The sequence below is a fragment of the Suncus etruscus genome, chromosome 11 (assembly GCF_024139225.1).
Source record: "Suncus etruscus isolate mSunEtr1 chromosome 11, mSunEtr1.pri.cur, whole genome shotgun sequence".
Taxonomy (NCBI): domain Eukaryota; kingdom Metazoa; phylum Chordata; class Mammalia; order Eulipotyphla; family Soricidae; genus Suncus; species Suncus etruscus.
The window spans coordinates 61,308,569-61,324,579 of record NC_064858.1 but is presented as its reverse complement, the minus strand read 5'-3'; the positions used below and the strand labels follow the sequence as shown (position 1 = coordinate 61,324,579).

The following is a 16,011-nucleotide window of genomic DNA, read 5'->3' as shown; positions in this document are numbered from 1 at the left end:
TGAGCCCAGGCTGCCTCATGCAAGGAAAGCTCCCTGCCCACTGCACGCGCGTGCGAACACACACACACACACACACACACACACACACACACACACACACACACACCAGCTAAAACACCAGGTTTTTCGTTTTTGGGTCACACCCGGCAGTGCTCAGGGGTTACTCCTGACTCTGTGCTCAGAAATTGCAGCTGGCAGGCATGGGGGACCACATGGGACGTCAGGATTCGAAACCACCATCAGTCGTGGGTCAGCCGCTTGGCAAGGCAAACGCCCTACCGCTGTGCTATCTCTCCAGCCCCTAAAATACCAGGTTTCTTAATTATGGGGCTTGCTGGTTGAAATCACATTGTGTGGGTATTTTATTTGTCCAATTTAAATACTGTGGATTATATAGTTGCTCATAATACAGTTGTTTCAGGCATTCAATGTTCCAACTCCAGTCCCACCACAGGTGTGACCTTCTCTACACCATTGTCCCATTCCTCACCCACCTCCAAGCCTGTCCCCCTTAGGCACAAAATAATTTTATATTGCTTGCTCCAATTAAATGGTTAATGAAATTATTGACAAATACTTTTTTTTTTTTTTTTTTTAGTTTTTTGGATCACACCCGGCAGTGCTCAGGGGTTATTCCTGGCTCCAGGCTCAGAAATTGCTCCTGGCAGGCACGGGGGACCATATGGGGCACCGGGATTCGAACTGATGAACTCCTGCATGAAAGGCAAACGCCTTACCTCCATGCTATCTCTCCGGCCCCAAAGATTTTTTTTAATTTAATTTTTATTTATTTATTTATTTATTTTGGTTTTTGGGCCACACCCAGTAACGCTCAGGAGTTACTCCTGGCTATGCGCTCAGAAGTTGCTCCTGGCTTGGGGGACCATATGGGACACCGGGGGATCGAACCGCGGTCCGTCCAAGGCAAGCGCAGGCAAGGCAGGCACCTTACCTTTAGTGCCACCGCCCGGCCCCTATTGACAAATACTTGAGTAAAAGAACATTTGTAAAAATGGTCATACCATAGGGTCCTTAAGTCATTGTGGGTATTAGGGTGATAAAACAGGCTTTATTTGGAGATTCTAGAAAGGGGAGGGAGAGGGAATTTTGGGTTGCTAAGGAGAGGCATCAGGGATGTAGAGGAAAGGACAAAGCACATGCAGCACAGGGTGGCAGCAGGCAGACGGCAGAGCCCTGAGGAAGGTGAGTTGGCAGAGTTCTTGTCAGGATGTCGAACACTCGTGACTGGGAGCGAATCCTCATTGCTTTGTAAGTCCCTGCATATGTCCACAGACAGGGTGGTCCAAGATGAACCAGTGCGGTTTGTATCCCAACAAGAAGGGCTGATCTTAGGGACTAGGACCAGCCAGCACCTAGAGGTGAGGTGCCCTTGAGGGACCTGGGGGCTCAGCTTCAGCCTTGGGCACAGCTGTGTTCAAGCCCATCCCCCAGGGGTCACATATCAGCCAGCTCTGACGAGTTTTAAGGCCATACTCAGTGATGTTCTATTATTCCTGCTCTGCACTCAGGAATTATTGATAGTGCTCAGGGAATGATATGGAATGCTGAGGATTGAACTAGGCCAGATAGGCCCTGTGCCAAAATAAGACCCCTACCTGCTGTACTATCGATGCAGCCCCTTTGGTTGAGTCTTATGAGTGGAGACTGTGTCCCTCTACTTGCCCTTTCAGGCAGATCCATTTCCCCTCATTCCTGAAGCTCAAGGCCAGGAGCTGAGAAGCTACAGTTCTGTTTGAAACTTGTGCAACCAGGATCAGTATTCCTGCTGCAGCCTGGGCCCCATCCCCAAGGGGGCAAGTTCCTGAGAGCTGTTAAAGGAAGCTGGTAATGTGCATGGTGGTGCCCACATGCCTGGTGCCTGTGGTACCACATTTGGTGTGCTAGCTGTGGTTGCTGTATCTTCTCTGGACAGAATCTAAAGATACTTTGGAAATGCTGAGTCAGGAATGACAGGAAACTGAAGTTTTGGCTTAAAGAGAAACTAAGATGCCCAATGTAACACGCACTGAGCACCAGTGTCTCCCCAAGGCTTCTGGCAACTGCACATCTGTCACCCCCTTACTTTACAGGGCACCACAGCAGGGATCTGTGTGCTACAGTACTGAGGGTCTGGGATAGAGCAGATAGTCAGCCATTTGAGGTACCCAAACTGATGGGTTGAAAAACTAGACTATAGGGCCCGGAGAGATAGCACAGCGGCGTTTGCCTTGCAAACAGCCGATCCAGGACCAAAGGTGGTTGGTTCGAATCCCAGCGTCCCATATGGTCCCCCGTGCCTGCCAGGAGCTATTTCTGAGCAGACAGCCAGGAGTAACCCCTGAGCACCACGGGTGTGGCCCAAAAACCAAAACAACAATAAACTGGACTGTAAACAAGCTCAACAAACCAGAAGTCAGTGGCAGACAGACCCCTTAGCCGCTCCTGGTCAGGCTGCAAGTGCCTGTCACTTCACTGCAGCCAACTCAGTGCCTGGCACCCCCACTGCCAGCAGCCCCCGCACACACAGGCTACACACCGCACAAGGAGGAGAAGCACACTGGCTGGGTATTAATACTTTTAATGTTTCACATTGCTTTTCTCAGGAGACTTACAACAAAAATACATGAAATTCTGTGTGTCCATATACTGGGCAAATGACAACAGCTAAACAGGACCCGTCTCTAAAGTCTCCAGCCCATCCATCCACTAGAAGGGAACCACAACATGATTAGACATGAGCATGTCGCCCTGCATATAGTTTCCATCACAGAGACTGGCAGACTCGTGGGGCGGGGGGAGGACATAAAATTAAAATAAATAAATGAACACAGTCCAGCACCTCCATCTCCACTTCTTTCCCTCCCCTATTTTTCTTCATGTGGCAGATGGGATGAGAACATGAGGACTCGGTACATAGGACTGTGTGCTATGTTGAGTGCCAAGCAGACATGTGAGTTCCTGAGATGACCAAAAAAAAAAAAACAAAAAACAAAAGCACTTTTCAGGGCCGTTCAGGGTGGCCACCGAGATGGGCTGCAGGAGAGGGGATGGGCAAGGCCTGCTGAACCCAAGTGTCCGTTTGTCCAGACCACAAAGTCTAAATGGCCACTGGTGATGGTGCTGGTGGAAAAGCAACGCCTGCCAAACCTCCAAGAGACAGGGAAGTCAACACCTGGGCTTGTTTTATTTACTGTTTTGTTCTGGGGCAACACCTGGCAGAGCTTTGGGGACCAAATGTGGTGCCAGGGATTGAACTGGGATTGTCTGCATGCAAGGTTATGCATTTTAATCCCTGTACTATCTCTTTGTATTACCACAAAACCACTTTTTTGTTTACAAAAATCCTTCACATCCACCTGTGTTCAAGAATAACTTAGGATATTAATCAGTTCTGTAAGAATAGGGTGACTAGAAAAACACTAATGACGGAGAAGTACTAACATACATGGAAAACAAAGCTGGGACAGTTTGTGTTTTTAGCCCAAAGATAAAAGATACATACCCACACCCACATGTAGCCTAGAAGACAACCCTGGATCAGAGTCAGCCTCGAATGTGCTTGGTTTGGAAATAGACTATCAGGAGACACTGGTAAACAGGACAGGGCAGCTCAATAGGTTAGTTGGGTCTGAAGCTCTCCTTCATGGGGCAAGGGTGCCAACCAGGCTCTAACCAAAGACAACTGCTAACCTTTTCTTATCTAGGACCATTAACACCTCAGGAAAAAAAAATGAGAAAGAGAAATGGACAAGAGGAAGAAACAGAGAGGAGAGAGGCCAGATGCTCAACAGTGGTTCCATCACTGCCCACCCGCGGGTTTGAGGCTTGTGACTTCATAGACGCACCCTGTGGTGCCCGCTGAGCGCCCGGCACAGCTGGTCTTGAGAAACCCCAGTGCAATGCTGCCCACCTTCCACCCATCACTTCCATCCCTGACGGAAACCCAGGAGGCCCTGGGTGTGCGTACAGGACTCCTGGGAGAGAAGCTCAAGAATTTTCCTGAGATCTTCGCCTTGAATCCGGGAGAAAAGCAGTGGTGCGTGTATAGCTGGCAGCATCCGCACCGGGGCTTAACCTCAGCAGCCCGCCTGCAGGATGTTGCCGCCAGAGCGCTTGGTTACTGACAGAGTTGTGAAGACCTGCAGGTGAGAAAGCAGAAGATGTTTAGGCACTGGGGTGAGATGTGGCATTGAAACCCCTGAATAACGAGAATAATGGGCACCTGCCTGCTCAGACCACCAAAATGGCACTCACAGGGCCAAGGACTCTCCATTTCCCAAGTGGATCAAAGGGGAAAACCATTTAAAGCCAATCTAAGAGAGAAACCCAGTACTGGGTCCCATTTATTGAAGAAGATGCTAGCACAGAGAGGATGGATATCCCAGGGGGCCAGGAGCTCATGCTGGCCCTAATGTAACACCCATTACCTGACAACAAAGAAAGGGCGGGAGCCCAGGGAAGACTCCAGGCAGAGGTAAAAGGTAAACACACATACACGCACATATAGCCCCAGCTCAGGGACTTGAGAAGAGCCAGGAGTGCCCCTCCCCTGACTTTAAGGGAATGTCGAGGTCACACGGCTGCTACTACTTTTTCAGCTCAGGACTGTTATTTCTGTGGCATCTTTAAGCTTACACACACACACACACACACACACACACACACACACACACACACACACACACACACACACACACACACACACACACACACACAAGCACGCACGCATGTAGCTCTCACTGTCCCACAACGTACACACAATGCCATCATTCATGTGTTGAATGCTTTCCCTGGTGCCTGTCTCGGCACCTTTCCAGGCTCTCCAACTCACTGCCAACAGGCATAGGTCAAGAGCTGGTGACTTGCCAGGGCAGCTCCTGCCCCAGGGCTGGAGGTACTACAGGGACTTGGCAGACAGGCGAGTTACCTGCACCAACTGCTGTCCACACACTCAGAAATGAGATTCCATGTTCACAGACACAGCATGGAGCTGAGAGCCTGCAGGAGCTCTGCCTGCTCTTGCTCAAGGTTGCCAGATACTCTCTCAACTGTCAGCAAACAAGCATCTTTGTGGGAATAACCACACACAGGCATCATTAGTGACTTTCAATCAGCTGATCCAGGGATGGCCGAGGAGTCTTTAGTCCAGTGAGAGTCTCAAGTGATTCATCCTAATGATGATGGGCTCTGGGTCCCAGAAGAGATTTTCATGCAACAAGTGTCAACACTGCATTGTGGGTTCCTGCAGTGCCTACTGCACTGTCAGCTATCAAGAGCAGCTTCTCTTAGTTGTTCCACAAACAGAAAACCAACATCAAGACAGAAAGGCTCCGTCCGTCTCAGCTCGTCTCAGCTCTTTTCTACCCTCAGACAATGAGGAGCACAATGCTCTCAGTCCAGCCCCTCCTCCCTCCTCTCAGAGAGAAGAATCCCATCATCTTTACAGCCCTTGTATTTCCCTGAACGTGATAGTCTTTGTTGCCCTGCCCACCCCTGCCCCTCGTCCAGCTTCTCTGTGAGTCACACCACCAACTACCAATCCTTTATTCTCTCTCCACTACCAACAAGGGCATCAGGCCTGAACTGCCCCTCCTCCTGCTTCGATTCTGTCACTTCTGGCCATGCTTACACCAACCCGAAGATCTATGAGTTGGGAGAGCCCATTTCTGAATCTGATTGTGCCTGTGCCCAAGCCTGTGGGGAGGCCTTTCCTGTGGAACTTCCCACCTACACCCGTGATACTGGGCACACTCCATCCCAAGGGTCAGCACCAGGCAAGGCAACTGCCTTAACTCCTGTGCTATCTCTAACGAAACCTTTGCTTTAGAAGCAAAAACCCAAGAGCTCCTTCAAGTCCAACTTTGTGAATCAAGCCTCTGAAGCAATGAGGTCTTGCTGGGGGCCATGGAGTTTTATCCCGGAATATCTGGCTGTGGGCCCCACCCCCAAAAAATGTGTCTGGGGGCAGGGGGAACCATGAGCCATGGCTTATAAGGAATAACTAGCAATGACAGCAAGATTGAGGAGGTTAGATCAGTATTTCCAAAAGTAGGGAGACAGGTAGTGGACAAACTGGGGAGCAGTGGCAGTAGAAGGTGCTTATTGGTCTAATTGAACCAGGAGCTGTTGGACCAGCTGCCTCTACTGTGGGGAGGGCATTTGCCTTGCATATATATGATCCAGCTTTAATCCCTGGCATTCCATATGGTCCCCTGAGCACCACCAGGTGATTCCTGATCACAGAGCTAGGAGATTAATAATAATAATAATAATAATAATAAAACAAAAAAGAAAAAATGAGTACTTTCCCGAATTTTCATACAAGGAAAAAAGGACAAGAAATTCAGTCAGGAATCAGAATCAAACATTCATTTCCAAAAAAGGAGAAAATACTTTTCCTGTAAAAGGTAGAACTTGACCATGAAAACAGCTACAAAGTTTCTTTTGCTCTTGAATGTCATTAGCACCTAAAAATATCCAGACCCAAGGAAAAACAGGCCAGTATCTTAAAATATTTAAACATGTACCCAGCGAAGACACCAGTAATTCATATGAAAAAATAAAAAAAAGAAAAAAAGTTTCATCCTTGTTGGCAAAAATCCTAGTTACTTCTTTTATAGTTAACTGAAGAAAAACAGATTTACACTGAATTTTTCAAGAGTCTCATTAGCACTTTTACATGCAGTGCTGGTGACACTGTAAACTAATACAGCTCAACTGAAAAGCAATGAAATTCCTTTGTTTAAAAAAGTGTGGTGAGAAAAAGAAGTTTTAAAAAGCATGGTTATAGAAGAGAACAGAAGGACAATGAAAGCTTTGGCTGGGCTAAGAAGAATATCACGAGCAATTTGAAACACCCACTGTCCAACTATCATGAAGGAGTGAAAGAGGGAAAGACAACATTAAAACAAACTTTAGGGTTCTGAACTGGCAGGCTTCAAGATCTCAGGAATCTAGAAACAATAAGTCTCTTCAACATTGTCAGCACCTAACCAACAGGGATGTTAGAAGAGACAGTGTGGGTGTGGGGAACACAGGAAGATGAATTTCAATTTCAATGAATCGTCATGTGGGGACCATTTTTCACAACGATTTTAGTTACTGGCTCTTTAGAATTTTCATGAAACTTTGGCCTTTTTTTTTTTTTTTTTTGGATTTTGGGCCATACCCGACATTGCTCAGGGGTTACTCCTGGCTTATCTGCTCAGAAATAGCTCCTGGCAGGCACGGGGGACCATATGGGACGCCGGTATTCAAACCAACCACCTTGGGTCCTGGATCCGCTGCTCGCAAAGCAAACACTGCTGTGCTATCTCTCAGGCCCCGGCTTTTTTTTTTTTAAGGGGTCATACCCAATGGTGGTCAGAAATTACTCCAAGTGGAATTACTCCTGGTAGTGTTCAGGGGACTATATGGGTGCCAGGGATCAAACACCAAGTGGGCTATGTGCAAGGTAAGCACCCTCCTCCCCACTATTCACTGTCCTTTGTCTCCTGCCTCTAAAAACATATTTTTTAACAGCTAAGCAAGGGCCTACCCCATCCTGCCTTTATATCCAAACCCACTTAACCAGAGGGCAACATTGCTGTGGGTGTGAACCTCCTTCATATCTGACCCCAGAACTCTCTCTTCAGCCCTCATCTGTGTAATGATACCACCAGTGATTAAAACATTTTGTGACACCAAAACTCATTGAAAGACATTTCACAGCAAATTTCTAATTTTTTTCCTCTGGAGTTATCATTTTCCCAACAACTAAAGTTGCTTAGTTGAAATTACTACTCCAAATGAGGTGTAATCACTCCTACTGCTGCTTAGATGTCCAGAATCCATTATCACCAGGAGCTTCGAGATAAATAATGCTAATGCATTCCTGCCTGTCAGGCCATAAGGGGAAATGAGCCAAATTTTCCTCCTCCAGAACAATTTCAGGAGACCTTGGGGTATTTCTCAACTGAGGAATCTTGCCAACTTTTCTAAACAATTACCTCTTAAAAACAAAAGGGGTTCAGACAGTTGTAACACTATTTTACCAAAGCAGAGGGGAAAGAGTAGCCCATGATTCATTCATTCCACAAAGCACCCACCAACTGCTGGCCTTGGGGCAGCAGCTAGCTCTGAACTTGTGAAATAACCATGTTCAAGGGCCCAGCTTTCAAGCTGTTTTTCTTTCTTTTTATACTTTTGGGCCACACCCAGTGATGCTCAGGGGTAACTCCTGGCTATGTGTTCAGAAATTGCTCCTGTAGGGGGGCCATATGGGACACCGGGGATCAGACCAGGTTTGTCCTGGGTCAGCCGTGCACAAGGTTAAAGCCCTACACCACTATACCCTCATGTTGTTTCTAATCCATCCAAAAAATGATTTGGAAAATGAAGCTTTAAAGGCCATGTTAAATGAGTGCATTAAAAAAAATTAGATCAGTTACCATTATCCTTCTTCATATGCCATCAGAAGGAGAATCCAGGAAACCAAGGACCACCTTGGCAGGCAGGCTTCAAAGGGTTGAAAACCTCACTTTACAGCACAGGCTAGTGGTGAGAACACGGTGTACAGACAGTCATAAACATGGCAACTGTCCTTACAAGAAACTGGCCTTATAGCGGGGTGTGGGGTGTCCAAATATCCCTTCCTAACTGGGGTCGCAACATTCCCTCCATTGAAACACAAGCAGCGCCCTAACCAGGCAGCCAGAAGCACAGGTAGTTAATCCAGGGGTTTGAAAAACATTTCACCAAAGAAGGTTTTTTCAAATATATGTCCCCATTGTTCAGAGATAGAGCATTTACTTGCCTTGTAAGTATGAGGCCCAAAGTTTGATCCCCAACACCACTGTATATAAACACACACAGCCACACACACACACAGCCTTCAATGTCTGACAACTCTGGGAAAAACAGGCACGATTACATTCCACTGAGCCTTGCTACAACATTAGCTATGACCCCAGTATTTTCCTATATGTGGAAACCAATCTCTAAAGAGCTGAGTGCCACAGCTAGGTATGTAGTGCCACTGAGGACTCATTTCTGTGCCTCCCAGTGTACATGTTTTCCAGCGCAGGCACCTCTTGGGGTACCATCAAAGAAGTACAGGCCTACGTGAAGAAACAGACTCCCTGAGGCCCACATTGGTCCGTTTCATGCATCATCACCTCTGAGTCTCCTTCTGTTCTTTGATACCAACTGATAAAAAGAGCAAGACTTATTTCTCTAGGGAAATGTTGGGCTAATTAGGGCTCCCCACCACAAAAAGGCAAGAATAAGGTGGAAGAGAAACAGCCTGAGTAGAAAAGAAAGTACACTAGGGTCTTTGGTCCATGGCCTGACCCAGCACAAGAGAACACTATAAAGCATATGTGGGCGTGGGACTCACCTCTGCACAGACAGGGTGGATCCCAATGGTGCTGTCCAGCTGTGCCTTGGTCAGCCCACATTTGAGAGCAGCTGCAAAGCCCTGTGTTACTTCTCCAGCATTTGGACCCAGTACATGGAAGCCCACAACACGCTCCTAAGAGGCAAAATAAAGTCATACGGTTACACTGATTTTCCTTACTCCCTCCTCTGCCCCCATATACAGCCTGAAGTATTTCCTTCACCCAATGTAAAATTTATTCCCTTGTGCCCTCATTCCCTCAACTTGGTTTTCTCAGCACTATAAACTTTATGACAGCCTAGCAATAACATTTAAGTTTAGAAAATGATGGAGCTAGGGAGATACCCCAAAGACTGCAGTACAAGCTTTGTGTAAGTCTGATCTCTGAGCAACAACAAGATGTGGCCAAAAAAAAAAAAAAAAAAAACAAGATAAATAAATAATTTTAAGAGAAATAAGAAATTCGGGGCTGGTGCGATGGTGCTAGAGCTAAGGTGTCTGCCTTGCCAGCGCTAGCCTAGGACGGTCCGAGGTTCGATTCCCCGGCATCCCATATGGTCCCCCAAGCCAGGAGCGACTTCTGAGTGCATAGCCAGGAGTAACCCCTGAGCGTCACCGGGTGTGGCCCAAAAACCAAAAAAAAAAAAAAAAAATCACTGTAATTAAAGTTTTTTTTGGGGGGGGGGGGGCGGGGGGCAAGGCAGCACAATTACACTTAGGACTTTTACAATCCGATTAAGATGCTGGAGTCTTACACTAGTTACCCTGACTACCAGGAGCCTAGCAAACGGGCAGATAAAATACAACACATACAAACCCTTTAATAAAATATGCTGGGCTGGCAAAGTAATGTGACTAGATCTCAAGATGAGATCCTTAAAAAATTAGAAACTTCCGGGCCCGGAGAGATAGCACAGCGGCGTTTGCCTGCAAACAGCCGATCCAGGACCAAAGGTGGTTGGTTCAAATCCCGGTGTCCCATATGGTCCCCCGTGCCTGCCGGGAGCTATTTCTGAGCAGACAGCCAGGAGTAACCCCTGAGCACTGAGCACTGCCGGGTGTGACCCAAAAACCAAAAACCAAAAAAAAAAAAAAAAAAAAATTAGAAACTTCTATTTAAAGAGGCTAGACTCTATTAAACTAGACTGGACAATGGCAATACAAATTAGGAAGGAAACAAACACATAAAATGAGATGGTCCATTTAGGTCACCTGCCACTGGGATTGGGAAAAAGTAAGAGTATAGGATCAAAGAGAAATACAAAATAATACATAGAGTATCAAGAAATAATCATGAAACCAGCCAGGCAGCCTGGTACAGAATCTAGCTCTGCCCTCAACTTGGATGCTTAACTTTCAGCAGAGTCACAATAGCTAAATAGCTAAATGAGCACATCCTGGAGGGTTAACAAACCTGTCAGTAAAGTGTGAAAAGAAGGTAATGTGGATGTCTGTGACCTTTTAAAGATAAAATTGGCAGAGGGTAAGATGAGGATTGCACTTACATTGTCTTTGATATGACAGACTACTTTTGCATAACATTTGTTGTTATCTCTTGATGGAATCGTCCATTCCAAGGGCCAAAAGTAGCTGTGATAAACCTAGAAGATGGAAAAATAAGTAAATATGAAGATGCAGTAGGAGCAGTGGGAAGTCAAAGACACCCCTCAAATTTTAATTAACAGCAGCATTTCTGAACTACAGAAGAATTGGGCAGAAGGTGGGTGATTTCAAAGTCCTTACTGAGCCATACATATAGCTCAACCACTTAAAAGGAAAGTTTAATAATAAAAACAAAGCATAGGCAAATGAAAGAAAATAAATAAATAAAACTGCATTAGGGAAAGGATAAATTACTATAATCAACTATTTTTTTTTTTTTTTTTTTTTTTTTGGTTTTTGGGCCACACCTGGCTATCTGCTCAGAAATAGCTCCTGGCCGGCAAGGGGGACCATATGGGACACCGGGATTCGAACCAATCATCTTGAGTCCTGGATTGGCTGCTTGCAAGGCAAACACCGCTGTGCTATCTCTCCAGTCCCTCAACTATCCTTTTGTTTAAAATGTCAAAGATGAGGACCAGAGTCCTCATCTTTAAACAGTGGGTAGGGTTCTTGCCCTACACACAAGCTGATCTGGGCTCTATTCTCAGAATCCCCTATGTTTCCCCAATCATCACCAAGAGTACTTCCTGAAAGTGCAGCCACCCCAAGCATCACCAAGTGTGGTTCAAAAACTTAAAAAAGAAGTTTTAAAAACTAAAGTATTAGTTTTGGGGAAAAAATATCGACTAACAATAATGTCAAAGCAAGAGAAGCAATTATGGTCTGAATCACACACTAAAAAAAGGTCGGAGTGTTTGCTTCCCATGTTGCCGACAATGGTCTGAATCCCGGCCTACACCATGTAGAGTCCCCTGAGAACCTCCAGGAATCTCGTGAGCATAGAGCCAGGAAACGCCTCTGAGTACTCTCAGATATGGCCCCAGAATTCAGACCCCACCCACACCAAGACACTTTTATGTTCTTTTAAAATCACATAACCTTTTATAATCATATATTTCTGATTCACAAATCTAATATTTATTGGAATTTCCACCTAAAATTACTTCAAAACAGTCCCTTTCTGCATACATGAAAATAGTTAAAATGCAGAGGGATGGGAATGGTAGCACATGGTGCCCTGAAGGAAGTGAGCTTAAAGAGCTAGAGTATATACCTGGTTTAAGTATGACACCCCAAATTCAATCCCGCCACATGGGTCCCCAAGCATTGCTATGGTGACCCTGCTGGCCCTAACACCACTTGGGTGCAAGAAAGCACTGTCTGTTGAGCTCAAGAAGCATCTGTGAGCAGAGCTGTGTCAAATGTTATTTGCAGTAACCCTCGGGACCTGAAGGTCATCTCAGTGTCCCTAACCCAAAAGCAGATAGGGTCCATCTATAGTTCAGCAGGCAAATGCAAACATGGGCTTGATCCCCAGTACTACAAAAATAAAACAGAGCAGGCTGGAGCAATAGTGCAGTGGTAAGGTGCATAAACTGCACATAGCTGATTCAGGTTCCATTCCCCGAACCACACATAGTCCATCCACCCCACCAGGAGTGATCTATAAGTGCAGAAGAACTAGGAGTAAGCCCCAATTTCACTTTGTGTGGTTCAAAAACAGACATAAAGGTATAATAGGTATAATATAGCATTCATTTATCTTATGTTAAAATACTAAAACTAAAAGAAGGGACTGGAGAGATAGCACAGCGGTGGGCGTTTGCTTTTTACACAGCTGACCCAGGACAGACGGTGGTTCGAATCCCTGCATTTCCATATGGTCCCCTGTGCCTGCCAGGAGCAATTTCTGAGGTTAGAGCCAGAAGTAATCCATGAACGCTGCCGGGTGTGAGCCCAAAACAAACAAACAAAAACAAACAAAAACAAACAAAAAACAACAAAAAAACTAAGAGGAAAGTTAGTAAAGTTAGTTAGGGGTGGAAATGTATGGCTAGTATAGTAGTAGAAATGTAGTTAAAAAATAAAAAAAATAAAAAGAAATGTAGCTAAGTTTTAATTTTCTTTATATTTCCCTATACTTTTCCTATTTTCAATGACACTAATAAAGTAGAAGACCTTGGGGCCAGAGATAGCATGGAGATAAGGCATTTGCCTTGCATGCAGAAGGTCGGTGGTTCCAATCTCGGCCATCCCATAGGGTCCCCTGAGCCTTCCACGGGCAATTTCTGAGCATAGAGCCAGGAGTAACCCCTGAGCAATGCCGGGTGTGACCCAAAAACCAAAAAATAAATAAAAGTAGAAGACTTATTTAGGACTTAACATGGCCACAAGTAAGAGTCACAAAAATTAATTGGTCACAGCATATTTCAAACAAAAACTTCTCTCTAGGGCAGTCAAGGCTGTAAATATTTAGAGCGCCTGCCAGAATGTTTAACAGCATTAAGCCTAATTTCCAGTATAATTAAGAGTCATGGAAAGTGGTATGAGAGATTTCTCAGCACTGTGTCCTGTGTGCTCTGTGTTTATTTTCAAAAAATAGAAGGCAGTGTTATTCGGTCACACGATAAAAATTAGAAAATTTTTTGAAAGTATTATCCATATTAAACTTCTAAAAAAAAAAAATGGGGCCAGAGAAAAAGATAGCACAATGGTAGGGTGTTTGCCTTGCACACAGCCAATCTAGGATGAATGGTGGTTTGAATCCCAGCATCTCATATGGTCCCCGAGCCTGCAAAGAGCAACTTCTGAGCCAGGAGTAACCCCTGAGCACTGCCCAGTGTGATCCAAAAACAAAACAAAATGAAACAAAACAAAACAAACAAAAACAAGAAACAAATAAAATTCTAAAAAGTGACTATCTTGGGCTAGAGCAGCACAGCAAGTAGGGTGTTGGCCTTGCATGCGGCCAACCTGGGATGGACTGGGATTCGATCCCTGCATCCCATATGAGCCCCCCCTACCCCGCCTGCCAAAAGCAATTTCTGAGCACAGAGCCAGGAGTAACCCAGAGTGTGGCCAAAAACAAACAAACAAAAAAAGTGACTATCTTTAAAAAATTAACTTTGCTCAGAGGAAATAATGAAGCAGAGGAACCATTTTTACAAGCAAAACATTCGGATAGAATTCTGAAGAATGAACATATAAAATTTCAGCTCTCTACACTATAATTTTTTCTGTATATTTAAAATTACATCTTGAAAATATAAATACTCAACAGAGAAATAAAGAGTGCAACAATTACCTCAATATTTTCTTCCCCAAATTTCTCTACTGCTTTCTCTTCAGAAAGACCACAAGCACCATATTCCAATGGAGTAAACACAGTTGTTGGAACATTTTCATAGTCACACTGAAAATGAAGAGTTATGAGATAAAAATTGTAACTCAAAAGGGATAGATTTCAAAAAGGTTACCAAGAGTGAGAAGCAAACACATGGATTCTCCCTGAGCCTGGCAGGTCCCAGTTCTAGACATGAACTAACTGAAAACCGTTTGTTATAGACACCTGGAGACAGAAAAAATTGGTCGCCAACATGCAATTTAAGCTTACTCTAAATGTTAATATGGAGGTTAGGGCAACAGTGCAAAGAGTAGGGTGCTTACCCTGCATGCAGTTGACTCCAAGTTTGATTCCTGGCAGCCCATATGGTCCCTTGACTCATAAGTGCAAACCAAGGAGGCAGCCCTGACAATACTCCAAAAAATATTCATTGACACTGATTTATTATGGAAATGCTAATCGAAGTGACACAAAATATCACTTCATACCAGAGAAAATGACGTTTATCAATAAAGCTGGAAACACTTAATACAGGAAGTATGTGCTAGAAAAGGGTTCCTCCTTCACTGCTGGAGGCAAGGTCATTTGTTCAGCTCTTATGACAGAGGGTGGCAATTCCTCAGAGTAATTCTAAGGACCAGCAATTCTACTTTGTGGTTACCACTAGCATATAAAGGATTGATTCAAAAGGATATATGCAGACACATTTAGTGCTTAGTACAATTGCCAGGATAAGGAAACCACCTAAATGCCCTACAGCAGATTAACAAAGAAAGAAGTTGTCACCCCACCCCCACCTTCCTATGGAACCTTACCCTTCCTATGGAACCTTACCTGATAATAAGACCTGCCCATTTGTGGGAGGGGTCTTTGGGAGGTAACAAAAGTAATTTAAGCAAGCAAGTAGTGAAGGGGTAAGGGTGGAGAAGCAGCAGAATAGAAGGGACATGGGGCAAAAGGCCTGGGTACTTTACTGGGGTGGGAGGCTTTGGGGCACAGTAAGTTTGTACATCAATATCCCAAGCTTTAACCCTATTTTAACCAGGAAGCCTCAGCTAATAATATAAAAGGAAATAAAATTCACTGAAAAGCTATAACCAAAAAATTCTACATGCTATAATCCACAATAATCCCATATGTATTCAAAGACTATCATAAATTTTACAAGCAGCATTAACAAAGGATATAAATCCAAGATGATTTATACATGCTAAGAAAATGAACAGGGACTACATTCTTTAACCATTAGTGAAATTGTTAAAAACATTAAATTTGGGAACTGGAGCAATAGCATGGTGGTACAGTCTGTCTGCCTTGAATGTGGCCGGCTGAGTTCAATCCTCAGCATCCCACATGGTTCCCACCAAGTCTGCCAGGAGTAATTTCTTTTTATATATATAATAATTTTTATTTTGATCAAAGTGGATTACAAATCTTGCACAGTAATATTTTAGATACCTAGTGACATTGAATCAGGGACATTTCCACGACCAATATTGTCCAGAAATAATTTCTAAACACAGAGCCATGAGTAATCCCCTTAATGCTGCTGGGTATTGCCCCAAAACCAAACAAATAAGCAAAACTTTAGGGAGAGAATGCTGATAATAAAGGAAAGTTATGTATACTCTGGAGTAGAAAGCTTAAAAAACAATCTTTTCACCTTTCTTAATTTTGCTGTGAATCTAAAAATACTCTTTAAAAAGTCTTAGAACATATTCTCATGCCATTTAGTTTGATGAAATCAATCATACAAATTCAAATCACTACAATGACTCTGAATAATGTACTTTTGGAGAGATTAAAGTCTAAATATTTAAACTATTTAAATATTTGCCTTTGATCC

At 44.4% G+C, this 16,011-nt stretch overlaps 1 protein-coding gene across 1 annotated transcript in view; it reads right to left on the bottom strand.

The window, feature by feature from the left end:
* Positions 1 to 3,192: 3,192 nt before the first annotated feature.
* The window catches only part of TXNRD1 (thioredoxin reductase 1), a 36,355-nt gene continuing 23,536 nt past the window's right edge, over positions 3,193 to 16,011 (bottom strand). The window contains exons 10-13 of the mRNA XM_049783189.1: positions 14,127 to 14,234; positions 10,882 to 10,977; positions 9,377 to 9,511; positions 3,193 to 4,139 (exon numbers count right to left, since the gene is read on the bottom strand). Coding sequence (XP_049639146.1) covers positions 4,077 to 4,139; positions 9,377 to 9,511; positions 10,882 to 10,977; positions 14,127 to 14,234 — 402 coding nt within the window. The 3' untranslated portion in view covers positions 3,193 to 4,076. The remainder of the gene's footprint in view (positions 4,140 to 9,376; positions 9,512 to 10,881; positions 10,978 to 14,126; positions 14,235 to 16,011) is intronic.